A 22,694-nucleotide genomic window follows, 5' to 3' on the forward strand; every position below is an offset into this window, starting at 1 on the left:
TCATTAAAAATATGTTTAGAAACTAATTTAAAAACTAAAATTTTAATTAAAAAAATTAGTAATTAAAACCTTTATGGCTAATATTAATGACAAACTATTAATTTATAATAAAAATTATTTTAGTTACTAATTTAGAAATATTCTAATTTTTTCTTCATAATAAAAATTACTTTAATTACCAATAATTTATAGTTTATAAATTGATATTTAAATTCATATTGAGTAATTTTTTAAGTCACTAAAATTTGTCATTATTTAAGATTATTTTTCAGTGTTATAATTACCATTTCATTAGCAACTTGTTGATATATTCCTCATTTAAAAAATAAAAGGAAACCAAATATTGATATAACAATGCTTTATATTTCATTTTTTAAAATATTTAGTTATTCTATTAATTTTCATAATTCTTTTTACTTGTAGTTATTAGTCATCCATAATTCACTAATACTTCAATTTGGATTACATCTTCATGTCGAACATATATCTGGATTGAATATTTTATGATATTTTCCTTATACTCGTCAATAAAGTATTTAATCTATAAAATAATAAAACTTTTATAATGATAATAATTTATATATTTTTATTTTGACAATGTTTAATACGTATGATGTAACATCTCAAAATATAGTATAAATCATATACGAGAATAATCACATATTAATAATATGACAAATCAGTCTTACAAAAGATTGGAAGCACAATTATGACCAAACGACCTTACAAAATACTACAGAATTTAAAACTGTAAAATGGCTACAACTAGACCGATCGGTTTACAAAATAAACTTATAACGAACGGTCTTACAAAAGAAGAGGCCAACAACTAACCGAACGTTTCTAATGTTCGGCCTTCACTTCCACCTCTTCCAGTGCTTCTTCCAGCAACTCTTCTCATTCTGCTCACATCCACACGAATGATCATTGCAACAGGACAAACAACCGAACGTACAACACAGACAAGATAATAAATAGGGTAAGCTTATGTAATTTAATTAATTCAATAAAACATACAATGTTCGTGATTAAATCAAACAACAACCAAATCATAATTCATACATCATGGCATGCAAAGACCGACCACTTGAATCGGACTGTCCGGACTGTATGAATCCTGTGTAGGTACGACGTTTGTGCACCCGGGTGATGTAGTATCTGGGATACCCTCAACAACTGCCACCCGAGGTTAATCCGTTTTGTCCAAGTTAACCTTATGGACTAGGACCTCCTGCCATTCTCACACATGACTTACTCCTCTCTACGTGAGAATGAGTAATCACGGAATATCAGGATAAACGCCCGCTAAGATTTGCCCACATTCATACTTTACCAATCAATAACCACTTTCTGAGATATTCCTCCCTGGGATACTCTTTCATAACCAAATTATTTCATTCACATCACATTTCAAATTCTCTTATACTTCATCATCAATATATTCAACTGAAATAAGATCACACTTTCTCATCATAGCACAAGTCTGAATGGAATAACACTTCTTAGAAACTAACATGACCGAGCGCTATTTACGAATTTATCCACTTCAATGAACAGACCCTTAAGAGTTCAAACCGGACGCCACGAAGCCTAGGCCGAGTACTAAAACTCTAGGCCGAACACCTTTTAAAGAGCAAAACTGTTTGACACCAAATACTAATAACTGATGAGATACTATGAAGAAACGAACGCTATTGAGTTTGGCCGAAGACTCTTATTTTAAAAACGATAATAATAGATTACTGAAACGAGATCGAGCGCTAGGTTTAAGACCGAGCCCTGTAGAAACCGAACACTATTGAACGAGCGCTGGTCCAAGACCAAGCACTTATCAAGAATGAGCGTTACTGAGACCGAACACTTGGTCCAAGATCAAGCACTACTAAACTTACATAAAATGAATCGAACGATCACGAACGACACTCGACCACACTTACAACATTTACTCAGAATATTGCAGTTTGAAGATCAAACCCTATTTCAACTCAGTTCACAACATTTATCAATCATCCATCCACACATCCAAACATGCAGTAACACGAATATTTCATATTCATCAAACAATCAAACAAAGTATCATACAAACATACAATCATTCAAAACAAGAATCTTAATCAAATTATATAAGCTCCCCTTACCTCTAAATGTAACCGAACGCTCACTGATGCAGAATATAGCTCACCACTACCAAAGACCTTAATGTTCGACAATCACGCTTTAAGAAACTAAACCAAACAGAAGACCAGAAATACTCAGAATAAGATGATCCGCTCAGGCAACCAGAAATCTGGGTTTGCATGCGAAAAGAAACGAATGTGCTAAGGAAAAGTAACTCACCGGCTTAGAACCACAACTCGATCGGTTTAAACGAAAGCCCTTGACGCTGGGAGAGTTTAAACGGTGCCTGAGAGGTGATCGGAAGAAGAAAAGATGATATTTTCTTTGAGAGAATGTGGAGATGGTAGAGAGAAGGAGAAGATTCAGAAGGTTGAAGATGAATGGTGCATGCAGAGAAGTGGCATGAAAATTTGAAAGTTTAAGTTTTACTCATACCGTCAAAACCGTTCGTCCAATCTGCATCACACACCTGTCTTCCATTTTCTGAAAAACACCCCTTTCGCTTACACATGTATTCCACTAAGTTGGGGTTTTTATGGGTTTGACATATGATTTTAATTTGGAGTGATACAATAACAATTACGTATTTATGAAGTGTTTAAAGAATTTTTGTATATGTATATATAAAATATTGTATTTTATTATTTTCAAAATAAACATATTAACGTATTTGATACGTATCTTATCTTATCCGTGTATCATAGTTAGCCAAATTTCTATCAAATTTGAGAATTACATTTCATTTTTATTCATAATAAAAAAATGGATTTTAAAGTATATACTTGTAATATATAGTGAATCTATTAATAACCATAATTAAAAAAATGGTTTTTTAAGTATATACTTGTAATATAGTGAATCTATTAATAATCATAACACAAAACTTAATTACACACATCGATCATGAACCAACAAAGCACACAAGAAAGAAGAATCCAATACAGAACAAGGAGTAGATCATCGAACATAACCACCAACCAAGTACTAAATTGGTAGAATACCATCCACCTCCACATACAATGACCAACCAAAGCCAATGTAAACCACAAACCACCGGCAAAACTTCAACACCTACATAGAATACCACGTATCAAACAAAACAAAGTGAGAAAAAACCTTTAGCTACATGAACAACCACCTAACCTCCACCACCTCACAACCACGTATTGTACCTCTACACCACCTACAGATCCATCACCATGTCTTGTACCGCAACACCAACGACATTGGGAAGTAGCGCTTAACGTCATATTAGAACTTGAAACTTTATTTCTATGACTTTGGGCACTTCCTACACCATCTCAACTAATCTCTAAGACCCTCTTGACACTAAGAAACCTCATAAAACACCACTCTAACTTAAAATTACCTCTTCAAACTGAATCAACTTTCCTAAACTACCCAAATTCATTTCTACTCCTTCTAACACCAATTTCAATCAACCAAAGGTAGAAACAAGTCATAAATGACTTTAGGACAAACCTCAAACCATCCTTTATACCCTAGACCCTCTAATTTGAAATTTCACTAGTCAAAACCCTTAAAACTAACTCTTAACTAAACTAAACTCCACTATCAACCACCAAACACTCTTGCATCATATTCCTACCATTCTTAAAGTTCAAAACAATTTTAAATCACCTAAAGACAACTCTAAACATTCAGTTTTACATAAGACTTGTTTCCTTTAGATTTTCACTTATCAAAACATTTAAACTACCTTTGAAACAACATTGCAAAGACACTATAATGACTATAATTCCATCTTACACTACATATCAATTGATTCTCATTATAAATAAGTTACTAAGGACCATATAAACTGTCATAAACCACAATTTATAACTTTAGACTAAGATTTCAGAACATCACCTCTTAGACCTCTAATTTAGACTACCAATGGACTTATAAGTGTACTTATGCCTTTTCTTTTTTGCATTATAACCAAGATTCACACCATTGTCATCATACCAATTACTTTCACACAATCTCTCCAGTTCACACAAAATCATACGGGAAATCAAGCTTCATTCATTCATTATTTTCAATCAAACACAGTTAACATCAAAATAGGCATTTCATAGATAGTCAACCAACCATATATGCAACAACATACATACTCACAATTCCAATTTCATACATTATAATTCAATTTAAAAACAAACACTAGCTTCCTTTACCTTGCACTGAAGCAACATAGTTTTATAAACGTCGAACCCTTGCTTAGAGCTCAAGGAATTCTAGCAACACATACAAAACACCGAATAAAGATCAAAGAAAGTCTTTAGAACCTCTGATCAACAAGAAACTAGGAAAAGATATTACAACTCACATGCGACAAGAGATCATTAAGCATGATCATAATTAAGAACGAAAAAAAAAAATGAGTCAAAACTTATCTGCTATATTGAAGAAACTGATCGGATAGAAACGTGGATCTCGTTGTCATGGTCGTTTAGGTACCTTTTAATTATCCAAGAGATGACTCAGGAGTTATAACTCATAGAAAAAAGGTAGAGAACTAAAGAGAAAGAGTTTTTAGTGAGAAGATGAGTGTTTTAGATAATGAAACGAGTTTAAAATTTTTTATTTATATTATCAAATTATTTTAATTTTATCATACTCGGTCTCATTATTTTAAAACATCTATTAACTCCAATATTTTATTTTCTAAGTTCTTACATTTTTTATTTTCATTTAAATTATGTTTGAAATAAACTCTATTTAAAAATGTGGTTTTTTTTTTTCAATTTGGGTTAAATATGTTTTTAGTTGTTGTACTTTAATAAAAAAATTAAAATTTGTCTCGGTTAGGAAATTGATACTAGGGATGACAACGGGGCGGGTCGGGCACGAGTATTGCCTACCCGCAACCCGACCCGCCGGATAAAATTGTACAAGCTACCCGCGCGGGTGCCCGATTAAAAAATACCCGCGGATACCCGCAAAAAAAATATTTTAATACATTTTTAAAATAAAATTTAAATAAAATTACAAAAAAAATATATAATATAATATAAATTAAATTAAATATAAATTAAATTTAACCTAATAAAATATAATTTTATTTTATTTTTAATTAAATTTAACTACCCGCCGTGGATTTTACACGCAGATACGCGTATCCGGGGTAAAATTGACATCCCTAGTTGATACATTTTAGTTCCCAAACTTAAAAAAATATAATTTTTTAAATTCAGTTACATTAAGTTTTTTTGACATATCAAATGTATTTTATGTTAGTATATGAGATCTTTACACCATTTTATTTGAGTTATTTACATAGTTTAATATTATCCCGTTTTAATATTAAATAAGAAACTTTGATATATAAAAGGAAGGACATAATTAAATTAAAATGATTATATTAATTTATTTTTAAAATTTGGTGATAAAAATATAATAAGGTCTGTACAAATACAAATCCTAATTTTTGCCTTAAAAGTTAAAAATCTAAAATTATATGTATATTTAACACAGGTTAGCCGTTTCTTGTTGTATTGCATAAGAAAATTTTCTCAAGTTGAAAAATCTGGATCTATCATGAATCTTTTCAACAATAAAGATGTTCAAAATTAACATTTAATACGCTCTAATACGTTTTAATGTTAAATAACATGAAAGTCAGCCTCTTCCTAATTAAAAAGTATTTTTAACTTTACAGACATAGATTGAATCTTAACGTGTTCAAGTAATTCAAATATTTACCAACCATACGACTTGGGTAGTTTAATTCACGATTCCAGTATTTGAATATCCAATAAAAAAAATACTACCTTACGCGCATATAAAACAACACGCTTCACCGTTACCAACCTCAACTTAAAAAAGAAAGTTTTTCTTCACCAATTTCTTCGATTAAGTTTACCAATTCTAGTAGTACCTGTTGAATTAATAATTTGGTGATTCAATTATTCAGTTTGGTCAACCTCTCGTGTGGATTATATAAACCCTTGCAATGCAACATTTCAATTTTGAATCTTCTTGCCATGCTCATCGTTTAATTTATTTTCTATTCTATAATCCCTTTTACAGAAAATAACGACAAATGCTTAAAACAAGAGTAAGCCTTTTGGTGCCTACAACTATTTATAAAAAAATAATCTACAAACAACTTCATAACCGAGTCAACGTACATTTCTTCGTAAATCAATTTGCATGTTGCATCTTAGTGTATTAATTCATCCACGCCAACTTCAAAACGTGATTAATTCCCAAGTTGAAGTCATTAACCACGCAACGTATAATAATAATAATAATAATAATAATAATAATAATAATAATAATAAATCGAAAAAAAAGAAATACTAATAACAAGGTTTGAATAGAACTATGAATAAGGTCTGAAAACAATGATTTAAAAACATTAAAATATGAAATTAGTCAAATTATTTTAAATTCAACACGTTAAATGACGAGAATAAATTGTTTTATATATAACGGAATGCAGTATTGAGAAGGGAGAAATAGTCATAACAGTGTTCGGTCTACCTTTGACATGTTTAAAAATTCAATAGCTAATACAATGACTTCATCACATATGTCTATATATTTTCTTTGTAAATGTTGCATGATCGATACGGCATCAGAAATTTGTCGTTGCAGCATGAAAGTGATGTATAAACACACGTATTTACACTTTTTTAATCAACCCCATAAGGATTGGGACATTTTTGAAGTCAAATTATAGATTGTTTCTTTTTAATTAACTTTATTTTGCTGTTTATTTTTTTCGTATCACACTAAAAAAACCAATAATTATTTTCCTTAACGACTCTGTGATGCAGATATCTCACAAAACTGTTTCTGGAACTCGTGCTTCTCGGTTCCTTCAGTCTTATACAATGCCCACATTGGGGTAAACTCTATGTACAATAATATTTTATGAAATTATTGCGATTATTTTAGAATTGAAATCAACGTCTTGTTTTGATAACCGGTGCTGTTTTTAATAATTAAAATACAGGGATGATGTTTGCCAAACATGAAATTTAATTTAAAAATAAGACTAACAAGACATGGGATTAAAAATATATGTTTTTTATTTGGTCCGATTGTAATATTTCTTACAAAGTAAATTAAAGAAATGTAATTAAGAAAGATGGGCACATGGTTTGAGCCACAAGAATTAGAACAATAGTTCAGTTTTGAGAAGGAGCATGTGTCAGATTATTCAATTAAAATCTCACCGGTTCCATTATTATTACTAAAATGGTTGGTTCTTTTGTTAACCGATTCTCTTATAAGATCAGAAATATTAATTATTTTCATTTAATTTTTATAATGTATTAAAAGACTGATAAAAAGCTTGCATGAGGACATAATATTGGCCTATTAGAAGTGTTTGGTTAACGAAACGGGAAGGAAGTGGTTTGGTTTAAAAAGAGGCCTTGATCTGATTTGAAAGTTGCCTTGAAAGTTGAAGCCAATCCCACTTTTGTGAAAGAAAAAATTCCCACCAAAACCCTAAAACTAATATATTAAGGGCAACACGCAAACCCTTCATCCACCATCGTCTACCGTTTCCTGATAAAATGTTTGACTGGTATTTTTGTAGTGCCTGAATGTTCCGTTTGAAGTGTTTAACGCTGTTTGAGAGACATAAATTAATTGAGTAATCTGAAACGACTTAAAAAGAAGAAAAAGAAATTGGGAGTGTAGAGACGAAAGAGAGATATTTTAGATTAAAAAAATAAAAAATGAGATAACCGTAAGAAGTGTAATTGATGATACACAGCTATGTTTATGAGCTTAACCGTCAACTCACATGAGACCGAAGGCAACAACTTGACACGCAAACAGAAGAAAAAACATTTGAAAAAGGCGCAGAAAGGACAAAAGATCTTCCATTTTTCTACTCATATAAAAGGGCTGCTGTCTCTCCTCCCATTTCGAAATGAAATCTTAACCCAAAAACATAAAATATTATTATAATAATAATATCTTCTTTAAATTTTGGTGTTTCTTCCCTCTGGGCTCTTCCTCACTGAGCTTCCTCGTTTGGTTATTGTTGTTTATTTAATTATTGATTGATTTGTTGGAGTTGGATTGGTGGGTGGGGAAAGAAGAAAGAGTAGAGGTGAATGAGAAGGGAAATGTGATGGGAAGTGGAGTTTCAACCCTCTGTTGGTGCTACGGGAGGAACCAACCGGCCGACCACCATGTCCTATTCAAGGCCACGGACCCATTGGACGAAACCCTAGGGCACTCCTTCTGTTACGTCAGATCCTCCGCTCGCTTCCTCTCACCTACTCACTCCGATCGCTTCCTCAGCCCCTCCACCTCCCTCCGCTTCTCTCCCACTCATGAGCCTCGAACCCGACCCGAATCCCATGAAACCGGCTTCAAAGCCATTTCCGGGGCCTCCGTCAGCGCCAACAGCTCTCTCCCCACTACGGTCATTCACTTTGACGAAGACACCCTCGATTGCGTCGGAGCTACCACCAAGGGCAATATCGTCAATGGCTTCGAAAGCACGGCTTCGTTTACCGCGCTCCCGCTCCAGCCCGTTCCCCGAGGCGGCGAGCCCTTCCAGGTCAGCGGCTTCTTCCTCTCCGGTCCAATCGAAGCCAACGCCGTCTCCGGTCCTCTACCCGCCGCCGAAGGCGGCGGCGGCGGTGACGTTCCCTTCTCTGCGCCGCTCAGCGGGCTCTACGGAAAGAAGAGCAGGAAGAAGAAGGTGATTTCGGGATTCCGGAAGGCGTTCAATCGGAACGCCACGGAGATGAAGAGGCCGTGGGTGGTGCCGGTGCCGGAGAAGAAGGAGGCGGCGGCGGCGGAGGCGAGGGGCGGTGAGGGCAATGTGCAGTGGGCGTTGGGAAAGGCTGGGGAGGATCGCGTCCATGTGGTGGTGTCGGAGGAGCAAGGGTGGTTGTATGTTGGGATTTACGACGGTTTCAATGGCCCAGACGCGCCGGAGTTTCTGATGGGGCACCTCTACCGTGCCGTTCACAGCGAGCTACAAGGCTTGTTCTGGGAGCTGGAAGACGAACAACCGTTGCCGCAAGAGAGTAATCCCGTGGTGGAAGGAACGCAGAGTAAACGGCGTAAACTGTGGGAGCTTCTCGCTGAGGACGGACTCGACCTTTCTGGTTCGGATAGGTTTGCGTTTTCCGTGGACGATGCGTTGAGCGTTAACAACGCCAATGCGGGGTCTGCTGTGAGTAGGAGGTGGTTGTTGCTGTCGAAGTTGAAGCAGGGGTTATCGAAGCAGAAGGAGGGTGAAAGGAGGGGGTGGAATTTGGGTAATGAGGAGAAGGAAAAGGAGAAGCCGTCTGGGAGGAAGCGGAAGGTGGGTCCTGTGGATCATGGACTTGTTTTGAGTGCGTTGTCTCGGGCACTTCAAGTCTCGGAGGTTGCGTATTTGGATATGACGGATAAGCTTCTGGATACGAATCCGGAGCTTGCTTTAATGGGTTCGTGTTTGTTGGTTGTGTTGATGAGGGATGAGGATGTGTATGTGATGAATGTTGGGGATAGTAGGGCTATTGTTGCACACTATGAACCAAAGGATGTCGATTCTACTGTTGAATCGGGAAGCAAGGGAGGTGTTGTGTCCGGTGCTGAGTGCATAGTTGAGGAGTCATTGTGTTTAGGTCAAAGTGAAAATGCTCAACAAATGAGGTTGGCGGCGTTGCAACTCTCTACTGACCACAGCACCAGCATTGAAGAAGTAAGTTCTAGATTTGGTAACATGCAGTATTAAGTAGTTATTGTATGTTCACGAAGTTTTGATTTTTTTGTTCTTGTTGTAGTTGAACATACTAGAAGGTATTCTTTTGTTAATGGTTGCATTTATTGATATTTCCCCCCCTTTTCTTTAGTCATTTTGTGATATGCTTAAGAGTTGGCTGAAAAGTGGTGCTTGTTGTTTTGCAGGAAATCATTAGGATTAAAAACGAGCATCCTGATGATACCCAATGTATAGTCAATGACAGAGTCAAAGGTCGCCTGAAGGTCACCAGAGCATTTGGGGCTGGATTTTTGAAACAGGTGTCTTGAAAATGCTTTGTTTTATTAATACAATGTTTTATGTGTGCTTCTGGACCATTTTCTACTTCCATCGGGAGGAAAATAATAAATGCTGTTTTTTTATAGTTCGTGCATCATGGACGGGGGGATGATTTACTCTGTTATTTTTTTAAAACAGACGAATATTTATTATTCATCTACCTTAGTAGATAATCCTTTGTTTAGTCAACGAGTGTGTTTGCGTGCTTAAGAATATCTTATGGTTCTCCATATTGTCAAAATTAACTCTCCTCACCTGTTATGCTTTCACTTATACGAACGTAAGCTTTGTTAGTAGTGCATATGCACAGATAAACGAGTCTCTAAATAGATGCTTGAAGTCATGAGCATATTTGTATCCATAGATTCTCTGATGTGTGCTTTTAACTCTATTTACTAGCACTCGCATCTCATTGGTCATGATCTTTTTGTATTTTAATTATAGATTTTTGGAATGCCAAAAATTTCCACTATATTAGTTATTTTGTAGAATAGAAGTGTATCTCAATATGAGACGGCAAAATTAAAACTTGTCATGTTAATAATTGAGAATTTTGTTTTCATTGTTTTCTTTAAAAAAATTATGTAAGTTTGTGATACTTTATGATGTAAATTGTAGTGTCCAACAATATATGGTGCGTTGAATTGTTGCCATAGGAGAATTGATCGCTTTCCTTTTCTCTCTAAGCCAAAGAGGTTACATTAATTATACCCAACACACGCATAGACCTAAGTCTCGCAATATACTCCTATTTGATAGAATGATAAGCCGCCAAAGAATAAAGCCAATTGTTGGTAGACCATGCTGACACTGCTAATTCAATATTGTACTAAAGCATCTGATGAACAATGTTGGTACCAACATTAGACCACGTTGGTTTTCCAAGTAACGAAGCCCATTTTTGTTGTAATGAAACCCACATTTGTTGTGCTCGTGATACTGCTGCTCATGTTGATGCACATCTACGTGATAAATTATAAGTCGTCTTGTTTTTCTTATTTAGGGTTGCTACATTCTTCTCAATTTAATATAAATGTATTCTGACATGACTGTCTGAATTGATTTTTTCCATAGCCGAAGTTAAATGATGCGGTACTAGAGATGTTTCGAAATGAATATATTGGCACTGCTCCGTATATTTCATGCTCTCCTTCACTACGTCACCACAGATTATGCCAGAGAGATCAGTTCCTGATCCTTTCATCTGATGGTTTATATCAATATCTAAACAATGAAGAAGTGGTTTCTCATGTTGAGAGCTTCATGGAAAAATTTCCTGAAGGAGATCCAGCCCAACATTTAATAGAAGAGGTGCTTCTCCGTGCAGCTAAGAAAGCTGGTAAATGAATCTTCTGACTCTTTCTTGTTTTGCAGTCTTGCTCAACATGTTAAATGTGCAATTTGCCGAGTGACACAAATGTGGAGTATTAATTAGTAATTATTTTTTTATGTGTAAATTAAAAGCTTTTTTTGCCATGTCTTGTATGGTCATGCTAAATTTTAATGACGATGACGATGACAAATTTTAAGAAGTAAAACACCATGCCTTGCAGAGTGTACAGTTTGAAGGATCTGAACCCCGACAAAAATTTGGTGTTGGAGTTAATTAATTATTATTTATTACCTCTTGTTCTCAATCTTTTCTGTTAAAATGTTATGTTCCTCAGAGAAATGTGTTGTCTTAGTGCGAGATTGTTTATATTTTCCTTTCTTAGAACGCCTACTCTTCTGCTTTAAAAGTTCGTAGTTTTGCACAACACCTACTTCGTAATTGTCCTTCTTTAGAAAGGTGGCAGTTTCTTTGATAGTCTTATATTTGACTTTCATTAAAACCCATCACTTCTGTGGACTCCTAAATTATTTGCGCAATCTGAGTTTGATATAGCCAATTTCAGAAAGCATTATTTTAGTGAATAGCCTTCTAAATTCAGGACGCTTGTCGTGTTTATCTGCTATTTTAGTGAATACCCTTCTTGTAATTTGGGTAAAACTTATTTTGAAATACGTTTAATGCTGGTGGGTCTTTTTCTTTTTTCAACCTGCCCGGGTTGGAGATTATGCAATAAATATGGCTAAAACAAGAAAATAATTGATGCAAGGAATATGTTCATTTCTAGTAGAAACTTTTGACTTGCCAATTCTTATGCCTACACAATCCCCATTTATAGGTTATTTTGGATTGATTTGTGGCAGGAATGGATTTTCATGAATTGCTTGATATACCACAAGGAGATCGGAGGAAGTATCACGATGATGTTACTGTCATGGTAATTTCACTTGAAGGGAGAATCTGGAAATCGTCAGGAAAATATCCGTGAGACAATGAGACCTTCAACTTGTTGGCTTATACATGTGATGACATTTTTACACCTGTGTGTGTCATGAAGCCAGTGCTGAAGTTTCAAAGCAGGTCCATTTGTCATTGGTCTGGGTGTGTTTTTCGCGATCTTGCGACATTAAAAATTATCAACTGAGGAATCTCAGATTTAACTGGCAAAAAGCTACCGCTATAGCTCTGTCCAAAATTAAGGAAAGCTAAATGCAATGGTATGAGCTAAGAACAGGCATTGCAGATGGACCTTGTGAATTCTGTTGATGAGTTAAAAAAAAGAAGCGAAGCCGCTGCTTCTTTTTCCATTGGCAGCTCGATTCTCTCTCCCCCGTTTTTTTGCAGCTGTATAGATGATAAATTATAGAAATTTTGATAGCCAAGACACTTTCCAATAGTTTTCATTCTTCTTTTCTTTCTGATAGCCAAGAAAATGGGTATATATGGGTGGGGATACAATTGTATTGATTGAACTCGACCAGTCAGTCCTTAGTCAGAAATGACGATCTGTAACGGAGAGTGGATTTCCACCGTTGCCAATTAAAATGATTATTCTCAATTAGGGGCTAATGCAATGCATTAAACAATGCAGAATGGAAATGGCCATTCGTAAATTAAAGGCGAAAAATTCGGTTGTTTCAAGGATTACTCGTCCGGTATTTCAGCATCTGTGTACAAAAAGGTTCTTTCGGAAGCAAACATGACGAATTCTAACATCAATAAAGATAAGAAATAACTTGAGTGAAATTTTTGGGTAAGTTGAAGCAAATTAGTGAAGTATATACATACATACATATACAAGAAAAAGAAATATTATATTAAAATATCTAATTGAAAGAGTGAAAGAAGTAAATTCTCAGTTGATGCATTTATTTTTTCTGTTCACCGTGGGGGAGGATGATAGCAGTGTACGAAATTCAGCAACTATTTCTCTCCAGACCAAAAAGTTCAATGAGTGTGAAGCATATATTGGTTAAGAAAGATATAGAGGAGTCAACAAACGTTAGTAATATTTATAAAGTGCCGTGTCCAATTTTTATAAAGTTGTTGTAGGAGTCTTTAGTAAAGAATTAAGCACGAAGTATTCCTCTATTTTTCTTAAGAGACTCCTTGACCTTCGGATCAGGACAATTTTAGTCTAACAGGATTTGACATGAGATAGTCAAGTGAATACATCTCATCCATCCATAACTTTTAAAGATGAATTTATAGCATTTTTTTTTTTAAATAAACTAAATAATTGTAATGAATAAAATCTAATACAACGAAAATGTCACTACAGATTATCTAAACTTCGAATATGCCTTGTTAGAATTTCCAGCATTTTATTGTAATGAGTGGCATTTAGCATGGGAGACAGGACTGTAAACAATTTTCATAATGACAGATTCATGGTAGCATCTATCCAGCCTCTTCCCCAGACTTGAAGGTGGGTTATATAAAATGAAGGGAAACAAAAAAAGAATAGTAAATTTCAGGATGTGTTTACATTGTAAGAAATGAGCGGAAGATTATACATCCCATCTCTGCCTTCAAGACTTCATATCTTGGCCTTTCAAGTGATGATAAGTAGACCTGAAAGTATCATTGTATTATGTTTTAGCCATACCGTGCAACATGAATGTCACTTGAGCTACCATCATCTATGTAGCTGTAGCAGCTGCCGTGGAGTTCGATTGCACCCAAGAGATTAAATCCTCTCTAGTTGCACTGAAACAGCCAACTTTTTCTTCACTCTGCCTAAATGGCACAGCTAGCTTCCTCAAATGAGAGGAAAAAGAAATATGGAGCCCTTGGGCAAACTTATGAGCACCAGTACCAGTTTGGGCAAGGAATAACTTTGGTAGTGTCTCCTCCCGCTTAACAATTTTGGTGAGCGTCCACATCCACTCTTCAAGTGCTGTTAGTGCTGCACCAACTGATAATGATCTAACGTCCAAGCACCATTCCTCATCAGTTTTGTGGTGCAAACTTGGGTATAATCCATACAAAGTTCCCAAGTACAGTAGCTCATGGGCTCTCTCTAGAAGATCTTTGTTTCTACATATGTCAATCAAGCAGTTACAGAAGGGTCTTCTTACTTCAACCACTGCGCTGTTCATTATACCCTTGAACTCTTCCTTGACAGTCTCAAAACTAGTTTTTTCATCTTCAATCAACTGAATAAAGGCAACCAATTTTGGGTTAGCTTGCAGCAAACAAGCAAGGACTTTTTCCTCATCCTTGCTACCCTGAGAAAGGGACACAACAGATAGCAAGCAACCACATAGCCTATCATCTGGCTTAATGCCCCTCTCAACTGAAGAATAAAAAACTCTTACCAAATCATCAAATTCCATAGCCCTTCCCAAGCACTGAATCAAACAAGTAAACCCCATCACATTGAGTTCAACACCCGACTTGCACATCTCTTCAAACAATTTCATTGCCTTGTCGACATCTCCTTGACTCCCGTATATGTTGAGCATTGCCGTGTAACTCCAACTGTCTGGCTTGCAATGTGCAGACTGCTTCATGTCCCTGAACAAAGTTTCAGCTTCCTCCACCAGTCCAACATCTGCACACATGTTCAGCAATGTATTATACAAGATAAAATCCATAGGCCAGTCATTTTCCTTCATTCGTTGCCACAACTCCAAAGCATCTCTAGACCACCTGGCCTTTCCATATATCTTAATAACCGCCGTCAGAGTCTTCTCGTTCGGTACAACCCCTGACTCAATCATTTCTTCAAACAGGCCCCTTGCGAACCCAGGCTTGCCAGCCTTTCCCATTGCCTCCAGCAAGGTATTATACACAACCAAATTAGGCTGCACCCCAACAGACTCCATCTCCTGAAACACATATCTAATGCCATCATAGTCCCCAGCCTCCCCAAACATCTTCCCCAGCACAGAGAATGTGATGGGATCAGGCTTCCACCCACTCGCTCTACCTCTCTCATACAAACTTATCACCTCTTCAACCTTGCCTAACCTAGCATAAACATCTAAAATAGCAGAGTAAGTTACCTCATCAGGCATCAAACCAGTCTTGTACATCATCTCAAACCACTGCACAGCCTTGTGAAAGAGGTTACACTTCTTGGCACACGAGATGATGGTGGAGTAAGTGATGTTATCCAGCGGAACCCCAGTGTCGATCATCTGGTGTGCAAGTTCTTCTATCAGCGCAAACTGTTTCCCAAATCTCAAAGACTTCATTGTGACATTGTAGAAGATGGTTTCCATGGGAAGCAAATTCTGGGTCTTGATCCAATTCAGAAAAAGACGAGTCTTTTGCCATGGCTTCAAGGTGTTGAGTATCAACAACACGTTTTCTCTAGTAAGAGGGCGTGGAATATCCTCCAAAGAAGGCAAGAATTCATCTTCAGACGAACCACACTCATTCAGTTTTTGAACAAAGCGTTTCAAATCTTTCAACTGTGGACTGTACGAGTAAGTAGCGCGCTTCTGTCTCTCAGAGGACAACACATTGCGCTTTGCTTTGGTGGGGTTGACCCAAGTGGATTTTCCCTTAGAAAAGGCATAGGATTGGTCTCCTGCGACAGTGGATAGGGTTTTGTTGGCAAGGGGTGCGAGTTGGTCGGATAAGGAAGTGCTCTTCTTCTTGCTGTCTGAAGCTGGTGTGGGAGGAGCCTCTGGAGTAGAATTTGAAGTGGAGCAGTGTATGAAACATTTTCTAATGCCTTTTTGCCTACAAGGGTTTGTGACGCTCAATCTTGTTCTTTTGGTGTCTGTGAAGTACACATCCACAACGGTAGACAGTGGAGTAGCCATTGGAGTTCGTTGGCTAGAACCAGTCCCAAGATATTATTTCATAACCTTATCTAAATCCAAAATATATGAGGTAATACTACAAATTCTGTTTTTATTTCAGGATATTTCGACTTTCAAATTACGAAAAAACACACACACATATGAACTTTCTTTGGACTGGACTTGGAGATACATAGGTTGGGCCGCGTTTGCCATTTGGGCTGGGCTTCGTATACCGTTTTCCTATCTTACAATGAGCTTACTAAAAGTATTTTCTTAAATGTGTTAAAAAATTTAGGTTCGAGCTTCAACTTTATTGTGAAATTAAAATTTACTATTGTCTTAAGTTTTGACGCATTTTGTATCTAAATTTTAAAAATAAATTAATATAAAATTTTAACTCAATCGTGTAATTTTTTTTATATATTAAACTATGTTTTAGATTGATATTTAAACCGAAACCTAATAAATAATATAAAACTCAAATGTTAATTTAAAATACTTTTTAATATATTAATTTTTTTTACAAAAATGGATTAAAAAGTTATATTTAATGACTAAATTATATCAAAATTTTGAAATAAAATTCATTTTTACATTTAAGGATTAAATTCATATTTAACTTAAAAAAATATTTTTGAAAATTAGTTTACAAATTTAGCACAATCTGGAAAACTGATTAAAACATAAAATGAAAAAAAAAGATAAAAGGATGTTTCGGTAAAAGGGAGGATGTGAGTAATGATTGGCAATAAATAAAAGTAATTTTCTTTCTTCACCTTTGTCCATCTTTTCCCGCGCTTTCACAAGCTACACAAATGTTAGGTAATGGGTCAACAGCGTGAAAATTCTTAACTAATTCATATTCAGATAACCTTCTAATTAAAAGAGTTCATATTTAACAAACTTGTTCAAGGTCGTAGTTTAATAGACTCATTTGATAATTATATATAAATTATTTTTAAAAAAATGAGTGTAGAACTTTATACTTTTTTTTCACTTAAATATATTTTTAATCATTTAAATTTGGGTAACTTTTTCTTTTAATTCTACACATTAAAATTAAAATGTATTATTTTCGACTTTAAATTCAAAATCGCAGTGACATCACCTAAAACTAAAGGTTCAGTGAGGAAATGAGTAAAATCAACTATTTGATTGTACTGTTTCTAAGAAGAAACCTTAAACGAGAAAGAACTTTTTGAGAATCCTTTATTTATGTGTTTACAAAAAAAAATAACATAAGAAATTACTTTTTATACTGGGTCTAACTAGAACTTTTCTATATTGATTATAAATACAAATGGTATAAAAAATGTTATTTTATTTAAATTCCGCCACCGTATCACTTATTATTATAGCGAATAGATTATAGCTAGTATAAAGAAATTGTTATAAAATGTGATTTCCATACTATTGAAACGTTAATACTTATAAAAAATAATATTCTTTGGTAGTTATAATAATTTAGAAATCATACAAATCCATTTAAGCGCATGGTTATGTATAAAAAATATGTGAAAATTTTTCCTAATTGTTCTCGAGTTAGCACAACTTTGTTTTTTTTCATTTTTCATAATTATTTTATCCTGGTTTTGTATGCATTTCAAATTTTTTATGCACAGTAAATACATGTATTTTTATTATTTGAATCAAACGAGGTTGAATTTTAAAAAGTAAATTTAAGTTTAATTTGATCCTACAAGTGAGTTTTACACATACTTATATATATTCATTTTATTTATAGTCGATTTGAAATCCCTAACATCTTTTTCATGTAGCGCATGACAGAATAGGTTCAACAACATATATATATATATATAAGTTTCATATAGCTTTGATATCATCTTAATAAATGGAATTTAAGGTTATCTAAATCCTACAAAATTAGTTTGTAAAACGAGCTTTACAACCATTTTTATGATGTAAATCTATCTAATCAGTGTGAAATTTTTAACAATAAAAACTAATATGCTTGGTTTTAAATCACAAATCCTCCAACTTGATCAAATATTGAGAACGTAATAGTTATTGGCTTACAAAATTTTACTAATATTTCCCAACAAAACAACAGTTGCACACATTTTAAGAAGTTTTAAAAGTGGAAAAGAACATATATTACACAAATAATATGCAATTACTAGTGTATAATAAGCTTTGATAATTTCAAACCAAACAATTTTAAGTTAAAATACAATTCAATATTAACAAATTTTCAATCCAAGAAATATATCAATGGACAAACAAACCTAACATTCTAAAGTTTTAATGTAAACATGCCTTAAGTTAATCACTTCAGCAAAAACTCTTCAATTTAATTTAATTTAATAAAATATTCTACAATTAACACAGTTTATGGTTATAACAAATTTATTATTTCTGTAATGCATCTAAGATAATTTTCTTAACATTTACTCACAGTCTAAGTAAAAGATGAATTTAACTTAAAACTATCAAAATCCAGTCACCTATAATTCTAACCCTAAAAACATAAATAAAAAAGAGAATTAGTAGAGAGAATCGCAATTTTTAACTAATATGAAAAATAAATTCATCAAAGATAGATCTAAATGATAAAAAATAAATTTACTCTATATCAAATTATATACCAAGTGATTTTTAATACGATCTGATTGTGCAAAAATAGAGACAAAAAAAAAAAAAGAGATGCTCAATAAAAAAAAAGAAAAAGAAAGTACAATGAGAAAGATGAGGGAAAAAGAAAGGTCTCATCTACCCAATATCTCACTTATATTAATTTTCTGATTATGCCTAAAATACGGAAAAAGTAAAACAATTAATATTTTCATACTTACGTGATATTCTCCGTTTCAAAATAATGTTTGACTAGTTGCTACCTATCACTCACGTTTTCATTTGAATTTCTTATCTACACGAGGTAAGCCCGAGTAATATTAAAAGGTAAACCTTTCTTTACTTTTGGGTAAAAAAAAAAGGAAAATGTTATTTGGACAACAAAAGTTTGACACAATTTTGACAACAAGTTTGACACAAAATCAGGTTAAGGAGCTGATAATGGGATGCCATGTGTAACACGACATTATGGTATTTAATTCCAAAGGCTGGATTCCATGTTTTCAGTTTTCATTTCTCAGCAACTTGTGAAGAAGAAGAAGATCGACTTTATTACCGTTTTCAACCATCCCACAAACGTTAAATCATGCTTATATACTTTAAAATAATATGATATGAATTAGGTCTATGGTGCTCTTGTTAGAGGAAATTTCGTACCCTATCACTTCCCACATCGCAAACTTATTATGATATCGACAGTGTCTATGGCGGCTGCTCGTGGATGCACTATACCACGTCCATAACTAAAAATCATTAAATTATTAATCAAATAATGAAACAGACATCCTAAATTGCGTCAAAGATGAAATCGAAGGTTAGAAAACCATGAAATAACTGAATCCTGTTGATACGATCGTGAAGCACGAGGTGAGTTTGGATGGTATTCCTGTTCAGATAATAGCCGCTAAGTGAGACGAGTTTGATTTGGCACTGCATGCATTAGCAGCTTAAAAGTGACTTATTCATGTTTCATGTTTGACTCTTGTGTCTTGCCAATAATGCTCACATTATCACAAACTTGCATTGGATCCATCAACAGATCTCGTGCTTTGTGTTTACAAAGCTACTACAACCACATAATTATTAACCTTATCACCCATATTCCAACTTAATTCCAATACATCTTTTAACAATAAAGTAATTATCCTCATTCCGACAATTTGTCTTCCTTCAAGAGTCTACGCGTAAAGGCTTTGGGTTTATACAACACTTTAGTACAATGGGTTTGGAGTGACTGAGGAAAACAATAAAACTAAAATAGAATGATATTATATTGTTTTCACTATCCAAGTTTTCAACAAAAAATAAGATGAATGTGGAGTTTAGTCCAAGTCAAACAAACATACATCTTCTACCACTTTGTAAAAGTCATAACTATATATGATAAAAATATATTTAACAATTTAGGAAACCGCCAATTTTGTTTCTGGATTGGTAAAATATTTCACTTTATTCTTACAAGGAAAATTTAAAAAAAAAACGTTTTGGATATACATTTGCCTTATGCCACACTTGGTGGTACACTCAAACATTTTAGATAAATCTCCAAAATATATATTTTACGATATATTACTTTTATTGAAACTGTCCCATCAATTTGAGCATTGTTGAACTTGAATAAGTTTTTAACGTATTTAGAATTGTCAACAATGAACACTAGTACCATCATGAATTAACAAGGGATGTGAATTGATTTGGATTTTGAGGAAATTTTGGCACCATAGCCATGTTAAGATCTATATTTGGAATGTGTATAGTATTTCTTACTTTTGACAATAGCAAGATCTTTCTTTCAATCCATAGAAGATTGTGTAAAGAATGAACATAATTATGCATTTCATTTACACTAGCAAAAAAGGTGCAGACACGTTCTTTATAAATTTCTTTTTGTCCACCTTCTGTAACTTCAGGTTGTGTGAACAAAATTAGCTTATTACAATGATCAGCTTTTGCCATATTGCAAACAAATCAACATACGTTAGATATGATTTTGTTGGCAATTTTCTATCAGGATAATACCAGATATTAACATTAAATTAATTATTTTCATAAATATAATTTATTTAGTCAACTAATTTTTGAAATTATTGTATAAATTTTGGTATTGTAATCTCCCCAAATTTGTAATAATTTATTCTAGTAATTACTATGTAGTGGACAAGATTCTATAAATTTCACATGTGTGTTGTGTTTTTTATCACCAAATTTGTTCTCTTATACAACATATTATTATAACATTAGAATTTATGAGATTGAAAGTTTGAAACTAATAAACATATTAAATCATTATTGTAATATACATGGGTAGCCGACTGTCCTAGGAGAGGGTCATCTACACCGACCGGTAATTTAATGATTGTGAGCCAGGTAAGATGGATGTCATTAATGACTAATTAATACACTTATTGACCATATCAGTATGAATTAATGACCTTGATTGCCATAAGCCCTATAAATATAAGGTTAATGGCCAGGTAAAGACATCTTAATCTATTATAAAAATATATAGACCTCTTTATGAAAGATATCTGACTTGAGCTTCAGAGTGTCTTCTGCAGGTCAACCACCCATCGGAGTGGATTACGTTTGCGGAGAGCATTGGATGATCAAAAGAGAGCAGAGCAAAGAAGGACGATCGACCCTCATACCAATTTAACCGAAACAATTGACGCCCACCGTGGGGCCAAGCGGCATCCCCATGAAGCCACAAGGAACCAGACGCGCGCTCGGTCCCGACATCGCTACTTCGGATCAATACCAGGAAGGTCCAGACTTACGTTCAACCTTATCGATTCCAATGACTTTTGATTATAATTTATAAATTATAATATATTGAAGCATTTACTTTATTTTGTTTAACTCATATTTTTGTGAGTAAAAATATCCTGGACAGGAAGATTCAGTCCTACGTTCAACCTTATCAGGTTCTAGTCTAGTGATTTTTTATTATAATTTATAAATTATAATATATTGAAGTGTTTACTTAACACATATTTTTCTGAGTAAAAATATCATGTGTAGGAAGGTCCAGTACATTCAATCTTATCAGGTTCCAATGACTTCTGATTATAATTTATAAATTATAATATATTGAAGCATTTACTTTATTTTGTTTAACTCATATTTTTGTGAGTAAAAATATCCTGCACAGGAAGCGCCATACCTACGTTCAACTTTGTTAGGTTCTAATGACTCTTAATTTTAAATTATAAATTATAAAATATTATTTGGAGGAAGGTTCAAACCTAAGTTCAATTTTGGCAGGTTCTAATGTCTTTTATAATTTATAAAATATTGAAGTATTTGCTTTATTTTGTTTAACTCATATTTTCGTGAGTGAAAATATCTTGCGCAGGAAAAAGTTATAAAAAGAGCTCCTATCATTTATCGCTCGGCCTAGAGGAAAAAGTTATGGAAAAAGAACTTCTAGAGTCGACATTCAACGTGGGAAAAGGCTCTCGGGCTATTAAGCTTAAAAGGGGGTCCCCACCGATCATTGCCCAACGTAGGAAAAGGTTCTCGGGCTGTTAAGCTCAAAAGGGAGTCCCTACTGTTCGTTGCTCAATGTGCGAAAAGGCTCTCGGGCTATTAAGCTCAAAAGGGGCTCCCCACCGATCATTGCCCAACATAGGAAAAGGCTCTCGGGCTGTTAAGCTCAAAAGGGAGTCCCTACCGTTCGTTGCTCAACACAGGAAAAGGCTCTCGGGTTATTAAGCTCAAAAGGGGGGTCTCCACCGATCATTGCCCAACGAAGGAAAAGACTCTCGGGCTGTTAAGCTCAAAAGGGAGTCCCTTTCGTTCGTTGCTCAACGCAGGAAAAGGTTCTCGAGTTATTAAGCTTAAAAGGGGGTCCCCACCGATCATTGCTCAACATAGGAAAAGA

The 22,694-nt window shown here is 34.4% G+C and overlaps 2 protein-coding genes across 3 annotated transcripts; one reads left to right on the forward strand and one right to left on the reverse strand.

Annotated features, from left to right (window-relative positions):
- Nucleotides 1–7,988: 7,988 nt before the first annotated feature.
- On the forward strand, nucleotides 7,989–13,017 carry LOC148190652 (protein phosphatase 2C 29-like). The gene is made up of 4 exons (XM_088102693.1): nucleotides 7,989–9,790; nucleotides 9,997–10,110; nucleotides 11,204–11,468; nucleotides 12,323–13,017. Exons 1-4 carry the CDS (start codon nucleotides 8,219–8,221, stop codon nucleotides 12,445–12,447), a joined length of 2,076 nt encoding a protein of 691 aa, XP_087958819.1. The 5' UTR covers nucleotides 7,989–8,218; the 3' UTR covers nucleotides 12,448–13,017.
- Nucleotides 13,018–13,759: 742 nt separating this feature from the next.
- LOC148190653 (pentatricopeptide repeat-containing protein At5g46580, chloroplastic-like) lies at nucleotides 13,760–16,292 on the reverse strand. 2 transcript variants are annotated; one of them, XM_088102695.1, is made up of 2 exons: nucleotides 14,780–16,292; nucleotides 13,760–14,617 (listed from the first exon to the last, which is right to left on the reverse strand). In XM_088102695.1, the coding sequence occupies exons 1-2, from the start codon at nucleotides 16,235–16,237 to the stop codon at nucleotides 14,102–14,104; spliced, it is 1,974 nt and encodes a 657-aa protein (XP_087958821.1). In that variant the 5' UTR covers nucleotides 16,238–16,292; the 3' UTR covers nucleotides 13,760–14,101. The 2 variants fall into 2 exon arrangements, with proteins under 2 accessions (XP_087958821.1, XP_087958820.1); XM_088102694.1 differs by having other exon boundaries at nucleotides 13,760–16,290.
- Between the last annotated feature and the right edge of the window lie 6,402 nt (nucleotides 16,293–22,694).

This window comes from Vigna umbellata, unplaced genomic scaffold (assembly GCF_029865625.1).
Source record: "Vigna umbellata cultivar VRB3 unplaced genomic scaffold, Vumbellata_1.0 scaffold_562, whole genome shotgun sequence".
Lineage (NCBI taxonomy): Eukaryota > Viridiplantae > Streptophyta > Magnoliopsida > Fabales > Fabaceae > Vigna > Vigna umbellata.

Coding starts and splice junctions, on each gene's coding strand:
- LOC148190652 (XM_088102693.1), top strand. CDS start 8,219: ATGGGAAGTGGAGTTTCAACCCTCTGTTGGTGCTACGGGAGGAACCAA. Junction 9,791..9,996: donor ACAGCACCAGCATTGAAGAA/GTAAGTTCTAGA, acceptor GTTGTTTTGCAG/GAAATCATTAGGATTAAAAA. Junction 10,111..11,203: donor GGGCTGGATTTTTGAAACAG/GTGTCTTGAAAA, acceptor TTTTTTCCATAG/CCGAAGTTAAATGATGCGGT.
- LOC148190653 (XM_088102694.1), bottom strand. CDS start 16,237: ATGGCTACTCCACTGTCTACCGTTGTGGATGTGTACTTCACAGACACC.